The following is a 20,464-nucleotide window of genomic DNA, read 5'->3' as shown; positions in this document are numbered from 1 at the left end:
CATGTTTACGTTTTCATGTGTGCATCTTAACTTGTAATGTCAAAAATCATCATTTTTAAATATCATAAAGATGGATTTTGGCCCCTGTCACCACCACGCCCCTCTGGTAAAATGATTTTTCCTTATGTGCTATTGTCCACACACATCAGTATGTTGTATTTCCAAGGGGGTTAGTGGTATCATATGTAAAGACAAAACACCTGCAAATGAACTTAAATCAAATTCTGTAGGATCAGTCATAGTAGTTGACAAGAACCCAGCCACTATTACAACACTGTCTGCTCATTTGCAGCTAAGCTGTAAGTCGTAGTGTGTGTATAGCCTTGCAGTGATGTGTGTATAACTAGGCTCCTGGGCCACCGTTTTGCTAACTTCATCATTGGAAATACAGCATGTTATTGTGGGTCAACATGTGCCCTTATGACAGGCATTTTTAAATCAGACACTTAAAATGAAATAATGAAATCTCACATTAGACTCAAAACACACATAATAGAAATGGAATAGAAATTTAAAAAATGGAAATAATCAGGATCCATGATTTTTCCTGATATCTTTCAGTAAACAGCACATTCATTTATTCAGAGTATGCAGCATACATACAGTAAATGCCCTGTATAATCCTTTGTCTTAAAACAGACAAGAGCAAGACCAACTAAGATGACGTCATGTCTACAGTGTTCACATCGAGGAAGAAAATATTTGTCACATCACAATGTTCAGTTCTCTCTTATCTGTCGTGCTTCAGTTCCACTTTTTTTTTACTGACAAACAGTCTTTCAGCTGCCTGATGCAGGTAGCCATTATAGAAGTCTGCTGCTGTCAGCCTTTTCTTCAAGAGTACCATCTTGAATCCGACCCAGCCATCCTGAAACATTGAACCAAGATCAGTACAAATGTTGGCGTCACAAAAAGTATCAGAATGAGTTAAATGAAAAAGAAAAAGGAAGGGGGGGGGGGCTGCTTTAATTTTGCTTTTGATGCCTTCCTCTGTTTAACTGTTATTACGGGTCTTCTGCATAATGTACATTTCCACAGCAGTAATTCCATCATTGCAACAACAGTCATGTCATACTCACTTAAGAGAACACTTTCTATAGAAATAGGAATACTCTTTAAGCTAAGAAAAGACATTGCACTACGCTACACTTTGACTAGTTGTTTTGTCATCTTTTAAAAAGCAGCTGGCAATGAAACGGAACATTTTCCTACATTAGAAATCTCCCAGTGACTCAAAGAGCAAATCAACTCCCTTTCCTTTAAGTTTAATGTGAAACATCAACAGGAAACGTTAAGTTTCACAGACTGCAGATTAACAGAGATTGATGAAATGGCACACAAAAGGGCTCGACACTCACTCATAAAGACAGTCATAAAAATTATGTCCTTGGACTATAAATATACTTAATATCCGCTTGATTCAAGGAACATTTGCACAGGTTGTAAAATTCTGAACAGACCTATCCTGACCAGACTGCTGTTAGGACAATTCGCTGCAAGGAACATTGTAAAAAACGCATATTTTAAATGAATTAACATAATTAAATGAATCACCTGGCTCTTTTTAAAGAGAAATGTTTTGATGTGGCGATGGGAGTAAACAAGGACAAGCATGAAGGTTAAGGTCATTGCCAGAAACGAATAAAATAAATGTAAGTCTAACTGAGTTGGACAGACCTTACAGCAGACAGCCAGAGTATTGGACTCCTTCTGAAAGCTGACTGACCCAGGGGCCGGTCTCCTCCTCTGATCTGAAGAAAACACGAGTGATATTAAATGTCAGGGTCATGGTACTAAGGATATACATTACTTAGTGTCATAGGGCTACATACACACACACACACACACACACACACACACACACACACACACACACACACACACACACACACACACACACACACACACACACACACCTATCAAATCTCATGTTATGTAGACTCTGGTTCTCTGGTTCTCTCATTCAAAAGTGTATTTCTGATTATTAACTTAAGGTAAATCAACATGGACAATGATCTTTTAGGCAATTTAAAGACCCCATATAGTTTGTTGTGGCAGGAATGTTTAAACTTTTTTTCCTGAAATGTTCTTTTCTTTTCCCCCTGCAGATTGATATGTCAAATGCAACCACATTCTACAAAATGTGCTAAATTTCAAGCTTCCTGACTGGATGTTTCTTTCTGCAGTTCTCTGTGAAACTCAAATTGATTCCATTTCTGAAGTCATCAAGGACACAATCTTTAGAAGTGAATTATAGTTTTAGTTCAAAGCTGCTTATTGTTTGTAGTGACTCTTCAAACCGGAAAGGGATTTTAATATTTGAAATGATGTAATAGTCAATAGTACAGAAATATATATATGTCATACATATGCTATTTATTAACCCAGTAAATTACCCCATTCAAGTCAGTATTTAGTAGATGCACCTTTGACCACAATCACAGCACTGACTCTGTGTGGATAGGTCTCAATCAGGCCTACACATCTTTACACTGCACTTTTATTCCATTATTCTTTGAAAAACTACTGAAGCGCTATCAGGTTGCATGGAGATTGTGCGTGAATAGCCCTTTTCAAGTCCAGCCACAGATTCTCTATTGGATTGAGGTCTGGGATTTGACTTGGCCCCTCCAGAACATTCACCTTGCTGTCTTTAAACCATTTCTGTGTAGAAGCTGAATGCTTCGGGTCATTGTCTTGCGAGAAAATACATCTTCTCCCATTGCTTCCATGTTACCCTCTATCTCTACAAGGCAACCACAGCCTGCTGCTGAGAAGCATTCCCACAACATGAGGCTGCCACCACCATGTTTCACAGTGGAGATGGTGTGTTTGTGGTGATGTGTTTAGTGTCTACCAATGCCAACCATAGCATCTATGTTATGATAGGACAAAAAGCTCAATTTTGGTCTCACCAGACCAGAGAACCTTTCTCCAGTTGACCTTGGAGTCTCTCACATGCCTTTGGTTGAACTCTAGTGGCGATTTAATTAGCTTTCTTCAACAGTAGCTTTCTGTTTGCCACTCTCCCATAAAGATTTGACTGGTGACAGACAGGGCAAAATAGGTAGGTGTCTTGGTGGCTTCCCTCACTGGTCACTCAGTATGTGAGGACAGCCTGCTCTAGGCAGATCTGTACATGTGCCATATTCCTTCCATTTCTTAATGATGGATTTAACTGAACTCAAGGAGATGTTTGGAAATGTTTTTGTATCCAAGAGCTCTTTTCACAGAGTTTTTTGGAGTGTTCTTTGTCTTCATGGTGTAATTGTAGCCAGGAATACTGATTAACCAGTGACTGGACCTTCAAACACAGGTGTCTTAATACTACAATCACTTGAGACACATTCACTGCACTCAGATGACCTCCATTTTACTAACCTCTGTTACATGTTCTGTTACAAGTTAACATGCACCGTGAAACAAAACATTTCACTTTCTTAACCAGGATGATTTTAAATTCAAACACATATTAACCAGATACCTCAAATACCTGATAAATATGTAAAAAAAAAACAAAAAAAACATGCATGTAGTGTAAATATATTCATATACATTCAGTAATCTGTTTTTAACAAACGTACCTGATAATGTAATGTGACATCTTCCTACAAAATCCAGGAGTTTTATTGTCTCCCCCATCCACATGGTCCTCAAAGGTATCTTACAGCAGAGATAAGGGTCATTAGAGTGATATTCAACAGTCAACCATTGCTTAAAATAGACACCAACCTACATCAGTCATCATTACCCGGGATCCAATGGCGCGATACAGACGATCGATGCTGTCACAAGTCTGTTCCTCCCACACTATCCAGCTCATGGACGTACTGATCTTTGGGGCTGTTGGTGGCCAATGATGTTTTAGTTAGAAGACTTCCTTCTGTCTCACATTTTGCATGACTGTCAGTGTAGTTCAGCTCTACTTACCAAATGTTTCTCCCGTCCGGCTTTGGTTCCTTTTATGTGCAAGTCTCTCCGACAGTGTGGCCAAAGTGTCAATTAGCTGCAATCCAGAAATCAAATACAGCAACTATGTTATTATCCTGTTAAAAAGACGATCAACCATCTTCCACATGTTTCAACAACTCACCAGATGCGCTCCCTTTGTGGCAAGGGCAGCTCCAAGATCATCAGTTGTACAATTCTCAGGTACCTGATGGAGTTCCTGGTTTACAATGGGACCCACATCAAACCTGAGAAGTGAGGATATGTTGAGTTTGCAGTCCAATAAGTAGAACACTGAGGTTTTCTCTTTGTATACCTATGAGGACGTATCTGCATGATGGTGACTCCTGTCACAGTGTCGCCGTGCAGGATGGTGTGTACGATGGGTGCTGAACCTCGCCACCTCGGCAGCAGGCTGGGATGAACATTTAGAATCCCGCTGCGGAGACACATATACATTTTATGACTTAATGCTTTAAGCTGGGGTTGGTGAGATAGTAAAAACCAGACACGCGAGCTAAATTTTGAAAGTATCCCACCGAAAAAAATCCCACCCTCTCTTCAGGTTGCCCTTCAAATATACTCCTCCAAAACACCTCTATAATAAATGTCAAATAGAATTCTTACTTTTTTGACAGTCTCAAAAACTGGTATTGTCATCTTGTAGGAGGGCCACTCAAGAACTACAAGAAAGCGCAATATTTCTGAAATTTTCATTTTTTTTCCATTAATAACTTGATAGTACAAAAATGCTGTAGTTTGTATACATTTTTACAGCTGCAGATCTTTTTTCCCTTCTCTTAAACACTTATCGAAACCTTGCACTGAACTAAAAAATGAAATACATTTGACCTTTATTTCTTGCAAGACACCTGCCAACAATTCTGCTCATATTTTCTTTTTAACAGTGAAAATATATGTTTCCTTATCAACGACTTTTTTTAAAGCTTGCACTAGGCCTGCTGCGTAGTCGGTGTTCCAGGTGTCATGCCAATTACATAATCAATAGTCTGATGGACGCTGCAATTACAAACTGCTGAAGGCGTCCATTCTGTGCAGCAGCGGGGGTCACGATAAGAATCGCAGCACAGAGCAACAGGAGTCACATTTCACAAAGACCTAGGATGACTGACTGACAGGGCTATAGTGCAAGATTTTTTTGTCAACTCAAAAAGCGGCCTGGGGTCTGGTAGTTTGAGACCCATGGTTTAAAAACAGACAGTTTGGCTGATCATTTTATTGTTCAGCTTTCCAAATAAGTTTTATTCTACATCTGACTACTCGTGCGTCTTGATGGTTATGACCTATTTTTAGCACAGACATTGGTCAGTGCAATTCTATCAGACAGCTAATGGGTTTAGGGTGTGGCCTCTTCAGCCAGACCAGGGCAGAGCAACAGTCCACATGTTTTACCACATCACGGATGGACAAAAAAACGCTTACTGTGGGAACTTGTTGATCAGCGTCTTGTGGAGTAAACAGCCAAACGACACCACCACGCCAACATCAAACCGTCCATCTACATTGTCAGGGGGCCAGGTGTGCAGGGGAAGCTGGTTCTGTTGAGCAAACTTCTTCACTGGGACATTACCCGAAACAGTAACAACTTCAAGGGACTCCACTATCCCTTCTCTGGAGGTCCTGCAAACACAACATGGAAGTTAGTTGCCAGGCACTCACATCCCTTATTCCAAGTTGATGAAGGTTATGTACGAGTCATTTCATGAGTTTTCGTGCCACCTGTGATGCACTTCAGTTGTCTTTCCAGAGCTGAAATGAAGACCGGGACTTTGCTATCTGACCCTGCCTTTTATTCGAGACTCTAGGGATAAGATTTGAGTTTAATTCCAAATCTTTCGTGAGTTAGATCGTTTTGGAAATGGGATTGCCAAGATGACAAAAGAACTTATACGATGTTAAATGTTGTCTAAACTAGGGTGGGACCAGTATGCTTTCTTTGGTCCAATATTGATACAGATTCTCAGAAATTAAGGAGACTACATAACGATACCTGGAAACGATATTTATTTGCAGTGCTAATGAAATTCTTGTATTGTCCTTAAATGCAATTATAGGTACTTTACTTCAGTATTTGCATTTTCTGCTACTTTATTCTTCCTCTCCACTACATTTGTTTAATACATTTAGTTACGCAATACTTTGCAGATTCAGATTATTGAGTTTTTATGGGCTATTAAGTGTTACCAATCAGATATTGTTGTGTGTGGGACACTTAGTAAGAGGATGCTGCATAAGAGCCAAGTTAGCAGTTTCACATTCACATTTCATAATCAGAAGTCTGTATTTCAACTGGCGCCCAACCATTAAAGTCAAAGTCAAAGTCAAAGTGTCTGTCAATCAGACCATGCAATTAGTGCAAGTAATTACAAAGAGGATCGAAATTGTGTTTCCCCATACTCCAAATGTGCAAGTAATATTTTAACACACAATATAAACATAATAGTGCACACAGATATAAACAAATAAACACAACATACAGACACACAGTGGGCGTATACATTATACAGAATAGAAAATTCACAGTGTGCAAGAATTTGATTCCATTTTGAGGTATGTTACTGAGGTGCAATAATAAAAGGGTGCAATATGGCAAAGTTCAGAAAAAGCAGCATGGTATGTAAACACTATATCAGTCAATATCAGCTCAGTGCTGATATACTGGCACATGTTATGGAGACAAGGTTCTGTTGCCATACATGGGCATGACTTAAATTTGTCACTTACTACAAATAATTAGAGGTCCACATTGACAGTGGAGCTGAGCTGGCACAGAGAGCGGAGAGTGGAGAGAGTACGTGCAAGAATCCATCAACACTTAATTGCTAAGTCTTGCAGAGACTCAAGATTTATGACAGCTGCATGAATATTCTGTTAATTGTTTTGAAAGAGCCATTTTAGAGTACATTGTACATCATGGTATTGCCAGCAGTTTGGAAACAGGAAAAGTCTAAAACTCAGGTTTTAAGTTTGGTTAAGATGGCAGGAAAGATAACGCGAACACCTGAACACCACTACCCGTCACCCCATGACACATTTTTGAGCAGTCTAATATTCGGCAGGCCAATATGATACCATGTGTGGAACTCTGTGCTGATTAATTCTGGAGGGAGTAGCAGGGTCACTATGTTTAAGCACAATCGACTGTCCAGTTGCTATTCTAAGTTATTAATGGGCAGCCCCTGGAGGGCAGACAGAAGATGTAGCTCAAATCTTAGATAAATGCAGGTTCCACCCATTGCTGTTTATTTGTAAGCGAGACATATTGCTGGTTGTATGTATTTATGTGTTTATGCATGAAGTTACGCATGTTGTCAGAAATATGCTTAGAGGGGGCGCCATTCAGCTCAGTTGGTAGAACAGGTGTCCAAAGCACAGAGGTTGTGTCATCGCTGCAGCGGACCCGGGCTCGAATCCCCGCCTGGGGCCCTTTGCTGCGTGTCACTCCCCCCCCCCTCAGTCCTGTTTCCTGTCACACCTTCAGCTGAACTATCAATGAAGCCATATAAAAAAAAAAGCCAAAAGAAAAATTGTGTTATGCAGCATTTATATGCATGTAAAAGGGTCTACAAAGTGCTCCTGAAACACATGGTTTGGAGTGGAGCCTCTTCCATAACTTATGTGTGTCACTATGTAACCGGTGTTATATAAATATGTTTTTAATTATATATCATAACATATATCCACTTCAGTCATCTAGCTACTGCTATAGTATGCCTTGCTCAGCCCAACTTCTGATTGGCTACATCCTGTCTGTAAAGTAATGCACATGTGCAGTTCTCACAAGATTGAACAAAAGCCAGATGTCTCACTCTGTAGCCTAAACAGAGCGATCAAGACACAGTGCAAAGAGGGATGCTGCAGCAATACAACATATGAGAAAAATAATATGTTTTTGAAAGTTAAAGTATGTATACCTAATCTACTAGGACCCCAATATAAAAGTATGCACCTGACAATTAGCATAAAATGACCTCTTTAACTTAGTAAGTTTTAACAGTGTGTTAGACTCTGTGATGAAATTGCTGAATTGTTGATCCAAGACAAGTTTCTCCCACAGGAGTCAATAAAGTAACCTTAATCATAGCACAAAACAGGGCTAGTCTGGTAGGCTGCAGGACTATCTACACAGTAATAAGGATAACAGAGATATTAATTTCCTTAAGTCTACCGGTGGATGTTGAGAGCACATGACAGTCTAAATATGCAATGGCAAAACATCAAGAAAACGATGCATCAAGGAGCATGCCCAACAAACTTAGTGACCTATAACTCAGAATAGTAAACATCCCTCCCTGCCCTGTACATGTTTAGTGTCATGCAATGTATTTTGTGACTAGCATTTGTATGGCTAAACACTGGGTGGTGTGTAGTAGACTGCTGGTGTCAGACTCGTACCAGCTGGATGTGAGATGTTTCAGAGATTCCACAGCAAACTGGTCAGAGCCAAAGAACAGGAGCCTCCAAGGGGGTCCTGTTGATGACATATGTCTACAGAGCCAGCGATGCCGGCCATCAGTCCCCCTCCTCCACCCGGTGTGTCCACAGCACCGCTGGAGGTGGTTCAGGATTCTCAGAGAAGCTCCTGCTGTCCTGCTGTTCGTCCACATACTGACGAGAACCGTCTCTTCAGCTCAACACACCCTGTGTCCACGCTGTCGGTGCTGACACTGGCTGTGTTTCTATGACTGTATAAAATTTGCCCTATTCTTACTCAATGCCTGCAGCATAGGCGCCGCCATGTTTTCCGTTACACTTCCGCCCCGTCGTCTTCTTCGTGGATGGTGGTTGGCGATGGCAAACAAGCTTTCTGCCACCAAGTGGACACTGGTGTAATGTTTATGATAGTGTCGGAGATTTAACCTCCGATTTTTACCCTAAAAACTCGTTAAATTACATTGTTACATTACGTTTCATTAACAGGTTTTACTAGATGGGAAAATTCTATACAGGCGTAATTGTAGTCCCCTTAACATCCCACTATGGATGTAGTATCATTTACGAATAAATCCCTATTCAACAATTGGATAAATGAATATGGTCTGTATACTGACCGATATCGGCAACATTATACCTAATGAGACTGACTTTAATTTAATGTCGTGGCTGATCGGTGTGTTGTAGTGCGGTCCCTTTAAGAGATGGAGCGGCGCGTGGGAGTGAAGAGTGTGCACGTGGTGAAGCGAGTGACGAGGGCGAGCGGCAGGTGAAGTCGGGACAGCTGAGAGGAAAGTTTAGCCATCGTGACTGTCATGATAAACATTTTCTTTCCAAGTATATGTAAACTTTTGACCACAACTACACACTTGTGATTTTTTTTTTTACTTTGTTAAAAAAAAACGCAATACCAAAACAAAAACAATTTTGTAGCATTTTTGCAAACGCATTTATAGTGGTATACAACGCCGTGTACACTTTGTATGTGCGTAACAAGTGGATATGTCAAGTCCTTGGCCGAGCATGAAAAGCACGTTGGATGGTGAAGAGCAGATGGTTGAATGCAGGATTTTCAGTGGATGTTTACCGCTGAGCAACACAGCACAGAGCAATGAGAGCATGAATAACTATTTATGGGACAAGAGGATCAGTGCACTTCATATGTTGTTATACAGTCTTTTCTCTTATTCAGGGCCTCATCTGTAAACAGGTGGAGGATCCTTTGCCTTTTTAAATATCATCTGCGAGAAAGGCACACATTTATGTAACAAACCCTTCTTAAATACAAGTATAACTCAAAGCAATATTAACATTACACAAGCTGTTAATTTTAAATAGCACATTCTGCCTAAGTCTGGGGAGGGGATCAGTCTGGTTTCTTTGACATTTCTCTGTGTTGATCTTGGGTGTTTCTGTTGGTCTGAGGTTCCTGTTGTGAATACTCTTCAAGGAATCTGAGGTGGAACTCCTTCAGCTTCTCCAGGAGGACTTTCAGCTTCTCTGGATTCGGAAGGATGGTCATTCTAAGAAACAAAACGCACAATGAAAACAAATACATAGCATGTTTAAATATATTATGGTTCCATTTCAATTCATGGTCCATTTGTAGATTTAATGTTGAGATATCTTGTGTAAAAATTGGGCACATTTAGGCTTGTGCATATAACATCTTAAATTCAGCAAATGTGTCATAATTTGCCACTTTTAAAAACAATCTATCCAAGTCTTGTGATCTTAAATCCTATTGCAAATGTTAAATAAGGCTGCATTGGCGTGAGGAAGTGTTTATGTCTCACCTGAAGTGATAGGTTCCCTCCCTCTGGCCAAATCCACTTCCAGGTACCACACAGATACCAGTTTCCTCCAGCAGTTTGAGGCAGTACAGCATGTCAGGAGCCATAGAAAGGGACTGCAGACACATAAATTAGAATGATACATTCAACTGTGACTCAGGTTTCCAATAGGGTGGCTGCATGTCGACAGTGTTAATTTACTAATAATGCAAACCAAAGATTTCTTTATGCTGCGGCTTCACATTAAAATTTAACTGGGCAGACGCTTTTTAGCTCAGTTAGTAGAGCAGATGTCCCATGTACAGAGGCTTTGTCTTCGCTGCAGCGGCCCTTGGGTTCAAGTCCCGGCCAGGGGTTCCTTGCTGCGTGTCACTGCCCCTCTCTCAACCTGTCATCTCTTAAGATGTTAATGACTAAAGCCATAAAAAGGCCCGAAAAAAAAAAAAAAAAAGATGGTATTCTACTTACAGGACCCACAAGTGTTGCTCCCAGAAACCATGAACCCTTTGAGTAAATGTATTTATGTATTCAGATCTCAAACTATGCAATTAACAGGCTGGACTCAAACCCCAGGCCGCTGCATGAAGTTTATTCTTTAGTGTCCATATGACCTTAAGAGAGAATTTGTTTTCTGAAAATTCATCTTTTGTAGAAAAAAAAGGAAAAATTTCAAATTTTAGCCTGGGTTCAGTAACAGACCTGTGCTTCCTGTATTGCTCGTGGTGGGATGAAGATCTGAGGAAAGGCATACATGGCTCCTTGGACTGGGTTGCACGTCATCCCAGGCACCGAGTTTAGAATTTCCTCTGTCAGCCTGGCTTTGTGAGCCAGGGCATCAAGGACTGCCCTTTTCTCCTGGGGACCAACAGAACACATCATACATGAGGGTTAGCAAATAAACGATGACCATCATTTAAGATGCAAGTCCACACCCAAGGGTCACCTCACCTCGCCTAATGTAGGATCAGAATCAGAAATCAATTTAATGTCCCGCAGATGGGGGAATTTGTTTGTCACAGCAGTAACAGAATATTACAAAAACAGAAACATATTACAAGAACAGGAACAATAGCAAAAATAAGAGATACAATTAAAAAGGGAAGAAATAGTCATATGGCGGAACAACACAAGCATTCCTTCCTGGAAAGCATACTCCCCACCTCAGGTGTAATCACATCAGAATGTTTTAATTACTTAAGTTTGAACTGTGAATGACTGGATCCATTTCAGTTAAAGATTAGCGTGAACATGTTAGGCATCAAATAGTTATTGGCTTCTCATTGGGCTGAGACAGGCTGTGCACTGAGCAAGAGCTGATCTCCTTCTGCATGCACAGGACAACTAGTTTATTAAAAAAAAATTAAAAAAAAAAAGTCTGACAGCCTCACTCACAGCCTCACTGTGACATCACTCACTTTTCATTGGGCCATATTAAGCAAAATAATGCATTGTCACAACCGTTATTTCCATCCAGGTTGCATTCATTTTTAACGAAGATCTTATTGATGGTGGGAGGGTTAGGCCGCTGCATAAAGTCTTTTCCAGCACATTCCAAAGAATCGCAATGAGGTTAAGGCTTGGAGTCTGTGGAATAGGGTAAATCTGGCCTCATCAGACCACATGACCAATTTCCATTCCTCCAGAGTCCAATCTTTATGCTCCCCAGCAAATTAAAGCCATTTTTTCCAATTATCCTCACTGATAAATTGTCTCTCAAGGCTACACAGCTGTTAGTTCCAATCCCTCCACTTGTCTTCTCATTGCATGTGTGGAAATGCTCTTACATTCACTATTAAACATAGCTATGAGTTACCATCATTTCTTTCTCAAAGATGATGGTTCATTACTATCCATCTAGGTTTTAAGGACAGTTTAGGAGAAGGAGTATGTTTGATCCCTCAACAATAGTAATTAATGCTAATGTTAGTGACAAACAGATTGCATTTCTCATTGCTGCTTAACAATAAAAGCAACCCAGTAATTTGCTGAAAGAATGCTTGTAATGTTAAGGTGCAGCGAAGTGAAAACAGAGGCCACAGACACACACCTTGGTAAACTGAGCATAGGAGGGCTCATGTCTTTGGGGGGGATTTACAATAACGTCCATCGCTGCCTGACCAGAGACAGGGGGGCAGAGACGGACAGACAGCAATTTGACCAGCTGGGCCTTCACTTGCGGATCCATGTTCAACACCTCCATGTAGCCTCCACGGAAACCACACCTAAGTGGGAGACAGAAAAAGAAACACAGATATAATAGTTGAGTCTTGGTTCAAGGCAAAAATTAACGCTACACTGTGCCCATGTACTGACACATGCATTAATACTGAACCGTTTGAAACAATATTTCCCATTAACCAAATGATTATAGTCAAACTAAGGCCTGTATGTATAATTCACGCAGTGAATAAGAGGCTGGAGGATGTGATTCATTTCATGGGAATTAAAGGTTCCCCGTCAATTACAGCAACAGTGGAAAATTAGTTGTGGACAGGACAAAACCTGTGCACAACATTTAGTGTCATGTCTCTGAATACACAGATAACTGATGAAGACATACTGAAATTGTCAGGTTATATTAGTGTACTAGAATGTCACTCTTGCTTGCTCACCATATTATGAGAGAGGAGCTGAATGTGGGTGTTTAGTGCAGAGGATACTCACTCTCCAGTGTAGCCTTTGGAGGTGGAGTGGAAGGAGGCCAGCTCCACATTGCTGAAGTACTCAGGGCCCATCTCATAGAGGACCTTCTTGAAGGAGTGGAACTGACTGTCTGGTGAGTACACATTGTCCTGGTACACCTGTAACAACATCAGCCAGCTTAATCACAATCTGGTAGGAAAAAAAATAATCTCTCCAATTACCAACACATTCAGTTTTGCTTAAATTGCAGCCACGGTGAGCTCCTGGTGATACCTGTATGAAAATGTCAAACGAGAGCCAGTGGAGTGTAACAGAAGGCACAATAAGAATGTTCTTTTTGCTTTGTTTTTCAAAAGGACTATTAGTTATTAAAGTAATGGGACAATTGTTAGAAAAAAATCTAATATTTGAAGCAATAAATACAATGTGTACCAAAATAAATACATCATAATATAAAAGGGCTTCATAATGGATACATTATGACTCAACAAGATAATTTATTTCTGCTGCTAGACGTCCCTCTATGGAAACAAAAGATGTCTGCCGAGTGGTGTGTGGGAAGAGGCACTGCTCAGCTGCTTCAGAGCCGGCAAGCTCTGGAGGACAGAGTGCAAAGCTAGACCTTCTGGAGGACTTCACCAGGAGTACATCAGAATCTGTTCTAAAAAGGGCTGCGGAGGAGATTTCGGGATTAAAAAGTGGATTCATTTCCACTCCCATTTCTCAACCTGACTGCAGCGATGAAATGTTTTAAAGTTTTATTCATGTATGTTTTGTTACATTTACTGACTTCTTTCCTCACTCCGACACTCTCCTGAAGTTATAGCGACTGCCAACCAAATAAAATGCACACTAGCCATGAATGAAATCCAGATTTCACTGGGTTTGAACACTGCTGTATACTTGCATTTTCACAAATGTTTTCAACAAAGACATTTTACACATTGTATCTATCGTGTGCCATTTAAAAACTGGGAGCAAAGAGTGGAACTGATTTGATTTCAACTTTACAAAAAAAAAAAAACTGCTATGCTAAGTCACTGGAACACACCTTGAACCTGGGCACAGGAACAATAACTAAGGTCTAAACAGTTACGTTTTTTGGATAAAGGGATAATGATTTTCGGATGTTACAGAAAGCTTATTTCTGAAGATGTTTGGTATAACAAATTAGATGCTGGCAGTTGAAGTTACCTCATCAGCCATGACAAACAGATTCTCCTCATAGGCGAAGTGGAGCACCTCCTCTATACACTTCTTACTCTGCACCTGACCTGGAGAACAGAGTGGGGAGAGAGATATACATAGTATTACCACTGGAAGTAAATATGAAGCTGGTGTCAGGTCTTAACAGAAACTCAAGAATATAAAAACTGCAATGGAAATGCAGGGAAAATTAAATGAGTACATGTGGATGAGTGTTGTGAAACCAAAAAATTTAAGTACCGGTAAGTGGAATTGTAAGTGCTATAGCATTGGAAACTGGACTTTCTTGAAGACGTTTCAGCCTTTCATCCATGAGGCTTCTTCAGTTCTCACTCACTGGAGGGGAGTTGCAGGATTTTAAAGTCTGTGTGGGAGTGTCCTTACAGAGTCGTCAAGGACATATTTGAGCTCTGAGTTTTAGAGTTGTTATTAGGGCTAGGTGATCACAGGTTTGAGTGGTTGCTAAGCTGTCTGGGGTGAGTCCTCAGTACAGCATTGTAGTAGGGTGATAAGTAAGTCATAGGCCACCTCTTTGGTTCAAGGACAATCGTTCCAGTTCGACATATATGGATTCCTTTACTCCTCAAAGGACACATTCCAGTCTCAGTGTGTTGCTATGTTTGAAGTGAACCAGGATATGATGTTTATCAAAGATCCTGCTGAGTTTCTCAGATATTTCCCCCACATAATGAATGGCGATTTTGTTACGTTTTCTCATCTCCTCCTATACCCCTGCTCTGGATCTTTTAATGGTTTTGACGAAGGTCCAGTTTGGGTAAGCAAGGGTTTTAAATGCTATGAGCAATTCTACAAGTAGAAAGAGAATTAGAATTAAATCGAAAGTAGTAACAGAGATGATGTAGCAAATGTAATCTTGGCAGCAGAAAAGGAGTTCAACAGGTACAATTACCTCAGACAGTAAGGTATTCACCATCAGATAATCTCTACTGTGACAACAACATTCCAAGAATACACCACCCCACCCCTGTGGTATCTTTTATTGTTCCTTAATGTGTCAAAGCAGTTTTTTTGTGGCGCTGCTACGATCATCTAAGAACCCTGCCTACATTTTAAGGGTGCCATCTACAGTGGAACACGAAATGTGGAAATGTACATTTACGCAGGCTATAGGTGTCACCTCTTCACCTGTAGAGAATTTTGTGTTTGCAGCCCAGTGAGAAATGTTTCTCTTATAAGAAACCAGTTGTGGCTCTTACTGTTCATTCCAAGTTTACCATGATAAAAAGTGAGACCACATTGTTCACCGTCTCAACAAATGACTATCAATGTCCTACCTGTGGGGTTTCCGGGGTTGATGATGCAGAGCACCCGAGGCTGACAGTGGTGCTTAGCTGTCATGTAAGCTCTCTGTAGTTCTTCAATATCCAGTGCCCAGCAATTGGCCTCATCCAGGTAGTAGTTAATGTGAACTGCCTCCAACTCGGAGATGGCGGCAGAGTACAGGGGGTACTGAGGGATGGGAATCATCACGCCCGTTCTCGTTCTTCCTTGACCTGATACTAGCAGCTTCAGGATGCTCTAAAATAAAAAACATAATCACTATTATCACAAGTCAACCCAGTCATAATGCTTTCCAGTTACTTCCTTGTCACCACCCTGCCTCCTCTCTCCTGTCAATCCAAAAGAGCTGTTCATACCATGATGCCGTCACTGGCTCCTGTGGTGAGGTAGATGTTGTTCCAGTCAGCAGGGACACCCTGGTCTCTTTGTGCGATGTAGTCAGCAATGTCCCGTCGGACACACTCCACCCCCTGGCTGGCACTGTACGAGCCTGAATCAACAACAGACAACATACTGGATACACTAAGTTTGAACATGCAATAATAATAATAATAATAATAATAATAATAATAATAATAAAACTCAATGTGGGTATTACTTGCAGAAATGTCATAGATTACATCTGACTGCAGTATTCAAGGATGACATGACATTCTTGTCAGAAGTTTCTCCCCTGCTGAGAAGCACTATATTGTCTGTGGCTTGTACATAAGGCAGAGCAATCAGCTAAGATTTCCATCATGACTAACTGCCACACTTAGCTTGGCAATGATGCATAACATTAATGATACATGCGTGCACAAATGTTCTCTATTCTACCATATTCAGTAGTGAAAAACAAGTTTGTGCTACAATGGGAATATTAAACTAAAATATGCTGTGCTTCACATTGGCTGCCATCATCGAAATAATAGTTACTATAAATAGATTTTAATCACACAGTGGTGTAATTGTGGTTGTGAAGCACAGCATAGACTCCTCTGCTGCACCAGGTATTTGTTGTGGCTAACTTTGGGGCTAATCTCTTTTCCACATTATTCACCTGCTGGTAAACAAAATCACTCACATACACACAGAACAGGTAAAAAGTGTCTTTACTCCTTTACCATTTTCAGACAGTTAATCAATTTAGAATTAGCTCTGCTTACTGCTGACCTCGCCAAAACCAAAGAGTATTTCTGTGTGAACGCCTCTGACATGGACAATCTCCTGTTTTGTGCTGCATGTGTGAACAAGCAAATCAAGACAATATCCTGATCTGATTTCTGGATGTGGTCTGGAGTTCATGCCAATAATAAACTTACATGCAGGACTCTTGTCAGGTTTGTGTGTCTGCTCTCAGTCAAAAACCACTGTGAGGGGAGAAACTCCATTCTGCAACTTGTTTTGTAGTCCAGACACTCAGATCTCTTGGATTTGATTGTGGTAAATCTTTTCCAGCAAGACAATGTAGCTGGTCACATCACATCAATTTCATAGCACAAGTCAGACTGCCCCTTGTTAAATGGCTCTATTGTCGGCTGCTACTGAACTTAAACACAGACACATTCTAGGACATGGTTGTGTAAGTACAACACACACAAACCTAGGCTGTGTCCTCCACAGTCCTGGAGGATGCGCTGGGCTCGTTGTTTGGCATCATCGGGGAAAGCTGGACTGTCCATTAGTTCTGGGAAACAACACAGAGCCACTACCTGCACAAGCAGAAAGAAAAATACAATTTCAAACACAGAAACAAGGAGAGATGGGAGAGGCACATACCTTAATGTTTGCCATGTTAATAACTTAACAAGAGTGCGCATCGACAGCTTTCATGGTGAAAATTGTTTGTTGAAATGATATTTTCCTTTCAATATAGCAGACAATAAATGTAAACCTTTCCTTCTGATAGACATTTTGTGAATCTCTTCCCCAGCAAGTGAACTGCAGATAAGTGAGGTGCAGCTTTTTCTGTCTCATAAAGACAAAAATAGAATGGGAATATGCCAGACAGTTGGGTCGACCTCACGCTGGTGCCAGCAGACGGGGAAAACAAAGTGGTAAGGAGACTGTTTATCTCCACGGCAAACTAATAATAATAATAATAATAATAATAATAATAATAATAATAACAACAACAACAACAACAACAACAACAACAACAACAATCTTTTCCTTTTTGATATGGAACAATATATTTCTCTACATGTATCCCCAAGACCATGACTCAAAATTTAAGTGGGCAGCATTTATCCCTCCAAAGAATTCCTTAGACAAAACCTGTATATTCTGTAGTAATGATATTGGAACTACTGACCATATTAGTTTCATACAATAGGCTACTACTGTTTTTCATTTATTTCCATAATTGGCTGACACCTGTAGCTCCATCTTCCATCAAAACCAAATTAGCACAGCTACATTCTCTCTGCACTTTTAGCACTGTCGCAGAACTTCTTTGTTTTTTATTTATTGTAGTCTTACCCACATTGTTCCAGGTGTCTACACTATAGTACTCTCTTCTCAAGTGTGATATTTTGATATTATATGTGTTATATTATCAGTGAGGCTGGGGGACAACTTATTCTTAAACTGATTCTAAGCTTGATAGACACCCTTTGATTCTGACTGGTTGTTCAGTCCCATCTTGCTCTTCCAAAGCTTAATATTGTTATCTTTTCTTTTTTTTTTTGTTCATCGCTGCTGAGGAGGATCTGGAAGGAGCTGGTGATGGCAAAGGGACACCTGGTGGAGCCAGATGGTCTTGTTGCTACTATGATAGGACAGGTAAATGAAGATGAGGAATGAATGGTCAGCTGATCTGATGAAGACTTTTTCACAGTCACTGCTGTATGTTACTATATGCACAAGGAGATGAAAAAGAAAAAGCTGGCAACTTTCTAACAAAAAGAAAATGATCACGGAACAGAGAACGGTTTCATGCAGTTAATGACTCGAACTACAGCTGAGTGATGACAGTGGGTCTGATGCTTTCTATGTGAGTGTCTGTCCAACCCTCACCTGACGAACAAAGGTGATCGGCTGCTGACCCATGGCATGGGCATCACCAATGTTGGCCTTGATGACCTCGGTGAAAGGCTGCTTAACTCCCTAAAGACACAAGAAAACACACACACACACACACACACACCGTCAGGCTAATTAGAGACTTAATTATGCTGCTGAATACAGAACACCACTCCGATAACTGCGCATACTGTGAAATATCTTTAGAATTTGTTTAGTTTAGCGAACAAAAGCCGGCGGAGGTTTGAAGAGTACCTGCTGGTACCCTGCTGGTCTAACCGCTCCTCACAGTATGACGCAACCGGCTTTAACTCTATCATCCACAAAAGCTGCATCTTATGTTCCGTCGCTTTGGCGCTGTATGTAAAATCTTAACAACGCAGTGGAACGTTGACATTGTGTCAATTTAAATAGGGAAAATGTTGCGTTTAATAAAATATCAGACTTAATTGTCGGTAATAGTGGTTAAAACTAATTCCGTCAGCAGGTGTAGTGAGGGGGGTCTTCTCGCTGTCTCAGCGAATGTGCTGTACACAAACGAATAAACAATTAGCGGACAGACACGACCAGCGGGACGCTCACCTCTTGCAGTCCCCTCTCGATATCACCCGCCTTGATAACGATAGGTCCTCTCACGGCGTACTCCACCGCCTTCACCTGCGGGTTCAGGGTCGCCATGGTCAGCGTCTTCTCTCGCATGGTGACGGGATGTCCAGCGTCCACGGTGGCCTCTGCCGTGCTGAACCGCTTCAGTCCGTATTGCTCCGTAGGCCCCTGCGTTTGAAACCGGGCGTGCTGCCATCCATGTTTAGAAAGCGATGTCGTCCGGAGGGGGACATGCGACGAGCGACTCACTAAGTGTTTAAGACGATGCATGTTTCCTCAGGTTCGGCCCGATGGTTTATCGATCAAAACAGCCGGTTATTATTAACGATATGTCGGTTTTGAAGCCATTACAGAAAGAGAAAGGCTCTCAAGTTTAAAAAACGCTGGTACCGCTGACTCACTGTGTTCTCGGTTGTCTGTGAGACTAAATTAACATGGATGAATTACACGCGCACCATTTTATCATCCGCCCTCCATTTTTTTTTTCACGAAAACTTTATTGACAACACACGGAAAAAAGCTATTGTTAGTTTTAACTCTTAACTTGAGGTTACATACACCAGTTTATGTAAATTCAAATTGATGTGTATAGAAAATAAAATGACATGAAAGAAAATGAGGAATAAATATGGACACCACACATACACGTGTGGCCCTTCAGCAGATACACTATTTTTTAATAATATCGACAAATTGACGAAATTGAATATTCAATTGAAATTACATTTTTGTAATTTCATTTGTATTATTTGCTCTTAATATGCTATATTTTGGAGGGCGTGAATTGAGTATGATCAACGTCATTTGTAGAATATATAGTAAATGTATGTAAGATCTTGCACTTTCACAATAAACTATTTTTTTAGGATTACTCTAAAAAGAAAAAAACGATACAAACCAAATGTGTAAGCCTACTACATGTAAGCACAAGTTAAATTGTTTAACAATGCTAACTGTACACTAGATGCAAGTACTCCTGCAAAAACCAAGGAGTTAGTGCTGTTTTTAAAAACTGTGACTTCTCTGAAAACTGTACAAAGACATAGGAATAAAAAGATAAACAAAAAAACAACAACAAAATGGCTCAATACAGCTCATCCAGCATATCCATGTCACTGGAATCCCCGAGATCCCAAACTGACTTGAAGGACATCATTTAAACCCTTTTCCAAGCTGGAATTGTCACTGTAGCAGCTGAGCCAATGCTTTGTTTTCGCAACATACCCTGGAATGATTAGAAGACTCACAACACTGCTCAATATCTGACCTGTGTGGAACATTTGGGACAAAATGTGGAAATATGTCCTACAAGATATGTCACATACTACAAAAAATTCACCTGTCACTATACCTTTTGGTAAAGAGTCAGAGCAAGTAGAAGCAGCGTCTTGTTATCAGAAGGTCGTGGTTCGATTCCCCTGGTCTGCATGTCGAAGTGTCCTTGGGCAAGACACTGAACCCCAAAGTGGTCCTGATGTGCTGGTCGGCACCTTGCATGGCAGCCA

General features: G+C 40.7%; 2 protein-coding genes across 3 annotated transcripts; both read right to left on the bottom strand.

The window, feature by feature from the left end:
* Nucleotides 1-551: 551 nt before the first annotated feature.
* On the bottom strand, nt 552-9,131 carry mtfmt (mitochondrial methionyl-tRNA formyltransferase). Of its 2 annotated transcripts, none has more exons than XM_037095496.1 (9): nt 8,365-9,131; nt 5,392-5,589; nt 4,265-4,387; nt 4,094-4,196; nt 3,931-4,006; nt 3,737-3,843; nt 3,585-3,663; nt 1,678-1,751; nt 552-868 (listed from the first exon to the last, which is right to left on the bottom strand). In XM_037095496.1, exons 1-9 carry the CDS (start codon nt 8,574-8,576, stop codon nt 731-733), a joined length of 1,110 nt encoding a protein of 369 aa, XP_036951391.1. In that variant the 5' UTR covers nt 8,577-9,131; the 3' UTR covers nt 552-730. The 2 variants fall into 2 exon arrangements, with proteins under 2 accessions (XP_036951391.1, XP_036951392.1); XM_037095497.1 differs by having other exon boundaries at nt 3,752-3,843.
* A 384-nt stretch (nt 9,132-9,515) lies between these two features.
* Nucleotides 9,516-19,442, bottom strand: gpt2 (glutamic pyruvate transaminase (alanine aminotransferase) 2). Its single transcript, XM_037095495.1, has 11 exons — nt 18,936-19,442; nt 18,348-18,437; nt 16,933-17,041; nt 15,704-15,837; nt 15,341-15,584; nt 14,034-14,113; nt 12,861-12,997; nt 12,244-12,418; nt 10,896-11,051; nt 10,200-10,312; nt 9,516-9,926 (listed from the first exon to the last, which is right to left on the bottom strand). The coding sequence occupies exons 1-11, from the start codon at nt 19,227-19,229 to the stop codon at nt 9,770-9,772; spliced, it is 1,689 nt and encodes a 562-aa protein (XP_036951390.1). The 5' UTR covers nt 19,230-19,442; the 3' UTR covers nt 9,516-9,769.
* Between the last annotated feature and the right edge of the window lie 1,022 nt (nt 19,443-20,464).

This window comes from Acanthopagrus latus, chromosome 4 (genome assembly GCF_904848185.1).
Source record: "Acanthopagrus latus isolate v.2019 chromosome 4, fAcaLat1.1, whole genome shotgun sequence".
Lineage (NCBI taxonomy): Eukaryota > Metazoa > Chordata > Actinopteri > Spariformes > Sparidae > Acanthopagrus > Acanthopagrus latus.
This window is presented reverse-complemented; position numbering and strand designations above follow the sequence as displayed.